The sequence below is a fragment of the Buceros rhinoceros genome, unplaced genomic scaffold, assembly GCF_000710305.1.
Source record: "Buceros rhinoceros silvestris isolate BGI_N320 unplaced genomic scaffold, ASM71030v1 scaffold32744, whole genome shotgun sequence".
NCBI lineage: Eukaryota > Metazoa > Chordata > Aves > Bucerotiformes > Bucerotidae > Buceros > Buceros rhinoceros.
The window spans coordinates 575-4,138 of record NW_010408128.1 but is presented as its reverse complement, the minus strand read 5'-3'; the positions used below and the strand labels follow the sequence as shown (position 1 = coordinate 4,138).

The window sequence follows — 3,564 nt, the reverse complement described above, 5'->3', positions numbered from 1 at the left end:
GGCAAACAGGGCTCTGGCTAAGGCCAGCCTCATTCTCCAGCCTCCGGAAAACTCTCTGCAGAGAGAAGAGGTTGCAGAGAGGGGTTACTGCTCAACGCGGAACGCCTGCATTTGCCTGCCTGCTCCCCTGTGGCTCTTCCCGCTCTGCCGTCACCCACAGACAGCTTGTCCCTGCAGAGATCTCGGGCACAGCACAAGGTCCACAACAGCTCAGCAGGCGGGTGGCCTGGCACCCCCAGGGCAGGAAATCACATCGGATGGGCAGGAATAGACCCTCGCTCCCCTCCAGGGCTCCCCCGCCTTACAGGCACAGCCTAGCGGCTCGCGAGGAACAACATCTCCCCAGACCCATTTCTGTCTTGATGCCCAGAGTCTGGAGACTTACTTGGTTGTCTGTTGCTGCATCTTCGCATTGAAGCCCAGCCCAGCAAGAATGACGGACGCCCTGGAGAAAAGGGGAGAGAGCCGGAATCCAGCTGCAGCATCCAGTGGCAGAGCAGAGTCTGAGGTCTCAGGCCCACAGCCACCAAGGGGATTCTGCTGCACGGTTTAAAGTGCAGGAAACCTTCCTGCCCACCCCAGAGCAGCGCTTGGCTGGGAAACGCAGCCCAGCAGGACACAGCATCCACAGAAAGTCCTGGGAGATTTGCATGTTTTCAGCTCTTTGGCCAGGAAGAGAGTCACGACCACCAACATCCCAACAGCAGCCAGACACCAGGACCTGGGGAGGTCCGAGAGGAGCAGCAGCAGCAATGCTGCTGAGGCAAAAAAAAATTCCTTTGAGGGGGAAGCTTGACTACTCCTAACCCAGCAGAGCTGTGACGGATGAAGAGAGAAGAAGAGCAGCAGGGAGAAGCCCCTGTCCCCACAGATGAGTCCCAGGGCCATCGCCCTTCCATGCCTCAAACCACTGCCCAGCTCTGGCCAACAGACAACAGTGCCCACGGGGGTGTCTCACCTTGCTGGGGCCTTGTCTGCCTCGATCTCCTCCAGCTTCGCATAGATCTCCGACAGCCTGGCACCTTCTGTCCCTTCTCCCCTAGGGCAGGACAAAGAGGAGCATGAGGGAGTGACGAGGGTCAGGGTTTGAGTGCTGGGAGAGGCTGATCTCCTCAAGCAGGACTAAGGTGGGCAAGACACAGCCCAGCCCTGCTTCATTCAGAGAGAGAGACCTCAAATGAGACCTCGTGGTCAAGAGGCCACCGAAGGGCTGGAATCCCAGCGGCACCGTTCTCACCTGCCAGCATTAATCTTAGCCGTCAGATCCCGCTCCTCCCGCAGCAGGCTCTCACGAGTGGTGTCGCACTCCAGCACGCTCTGCAGCGCTGGCGTCTCGTCCCCCGCCACCTCCTGCTCCACGTGGAGGATGCTGATGTGCGAGGGGATGCGCAGGCTTTGGCTGGCGATCATCTTCAGCAGCGTGGTCTTCCCCAGCCCATTCCTGCCCACCAGCCCGTAGCGTCGTCCAAACGCCAGGTTCAGGTCTGCTCCCGCCAGCAGGACACTAAAGCAAGAGGACAGGCGGGTACCTGGTCAGGCTGCCCCACGGAGAGGGAGATAGCCAGCACCCCCCAGCACTTTTCAGGCTGTGCTGGAGCCAAGCAACCATCACAGACTTCTACCCAAAGCCAGCAGGGTCAGGTGCCCACCCTGCTATCTGATCTTTTCCATGCCCTCTGCAATTCCTCAACCACTCTCCAATCCAGTCCCAGTCTCCCACAGTCCAAATCCCCAGCCAGCATCTGCCCCACCTCCCCGCCTGCACTCACCGCTCACCGAAGGACACATCGAAGTTCTCAATGCGCACATCATACGACTTGTTCTTGCCTGATGACTCCATGCGAGTCTCCTTCTTGCTAGCAGCTTGGCTGGCAGATGCCTCCTCAAGGACCCTGTGGGCAGGCAGAAGACAGAGAAGGGGGCTCAACAGGAAAGCCCTGGTACAGCCAGATCCCAGCCACGCTCAGCAGAACAGGACGGGGATGTTCGAGGTGCTCTCCTCACTCACAGAGGGCCAGATGACTTCACAGAATCCCGCTCCATCCTCTTGTCCTGCTTGGCTTTCAGCCTGGCTTCCGCCTTCTCCAGTTTCTTGGCATTCACCATCTGGGGCACAAAACCAAGTTGAGAGAGAGAGAATCTTCAGCACAAGCACCGAAAGCCCAACTCCAGGAGAAAAGAGACCAATCAACCCCTCATGCCTGGGAGGGAGGGACATAGGACAGGGGAACCGGGACAGATTAAAGCACATTTTGAGGAAGCTAATCAGGCCAGGAAGTCACTTGATGAATGAATTCTTAAATTCACGACATGCTGCACCCACGTCGCCCCGGACCATGAGGTGTTACCCTTCCCGGCACGGTAATCTCTACCCAGCTTGGAACAAACTCAGCTTATGTGGTAGATCCGTCACGAAAGAGACAAAAGAGCATTTAATTAAACCTGAAGGCCAGAAGCAGCCAAGGGTTCTAACCTAGCCACTGGTCTTGGCCAGGCTCTCAGCCCACTCCAGCTTACTCCTGCGTCGAGTTAAATATTTGTGGCTGACCAAGAACACTCCTAGGTATTTCTAGGCAACTCTGCAGCCATCGGAGCACATCACAGACCTACACGCGAGACTGAAGAACGTCTTGTTACTGGAGCTGTGACCCCGCACCTGCAGATGGTTGAGTCAGTCTCTAAACTACACCCAGCTCCCTGAATCTCCCAGTAAGAATCATCTCCAATTATTCTGAAGATCCTTTCTGAGCTGCGGACACAAGAGCCAGAGAGTGAACCCAGCAGCAACAGCACCGGGGCCAAAACCGGCAGCAGCTGCCAGCTTTCACATAAGGCTCCACTCAGACACGCGGGGATCACGTCAGGACTCAGCCTCCCAGTGAAGGGTTCCTGTCCTCAACACGTCACCCCAGGAAGGGAGAGCTCCATGAGGTCAGCCTGGCAGAGACCGCCCACCCCGTACGGCTACCGCCGTCCTTGCTTAGCAGATGCACAGCCCCACCTCACCCGTACGCAATCCGCAGGATGCCCAAAGCAGAGGGCAGGCCAGGTCGCTCCCCAGCAGCTACGCACTGCATCCATACAGATCCTCCAGTTTCCTTCAGGTCACGGAGTGTAACCGCTTCCAAACTCCTCTGCTCGAACCATGACAACCCAACAGCCACCTCTGCAGCTGGGCCTACAACCTTCCCGCAGCAGCTCTCTGGAAAAGAGCTGCTCCCTGCTAACTCCCCACCCGTAACATCCCACCATCGCACCACCGGCCAGGATTTTCCCTCTCGTGGAACACAGCCACACCCTATTTTCTCAATCAAAAGCCTTGTTGTAGAAGCCAAAGGTCCTTGTGAAAGTCTGAGAAGCTGCACTCTGAGCACCACCAGCGCATCAACCACACTTTGAAGCCCTTTAAGAAATTACAGCAAAACAGATCTTGTCCCGTTAATAAGCTGTTAACTCCAAGGCTGAGAGCTTCCCGAATCGCAGTGACCCTGACGAGAAGGAGCAGCACCCCTGCAGCTGTGTCCGAAGCCAGGATGGCTGCCTGTCCCGGCTGCTCTCCGAGGG

The 3,564-nt window shown here is 57.2% G+C and overlaps 1 protein-coding gene across 1 annotated transcript in view; it reads right to left on the bottom strand.

The window, feature by feature from the left end:
- Positions 1–3,564, bottom strand: part of ABCF3 (ATP-binding cassette, sub-family F (GCN20), member 3) — a gene marked incomplete at its 5' end in the record, with an annotated part of 9,182 nt that overhangs the window by 5,356 nt on the left and 262 nt on the right. Inside the window, 6 exons of the mRNA XM_010134774.1 lie at positions 3–55; positions 386–445; positions 959–1,039; positions 1,238–1,504; positions 1,770–1,892; positions 2,009–2,106. Coding sequence (XP_010133076.1) covers positions 3–55; positions 386–445; positions 959–1,039; positions 1,238–1,504; positions 1,770–1,892; positions 2,009–2,106 — 682 coding nt within the window. The remainder of the gene's footprint in view (positions 1–2; positions 56–385; positions 446–958; positions 1,040–1,237; positions 1,505–1,769; positions 1,893–2,008; positions 2,107–3,564) is intronic.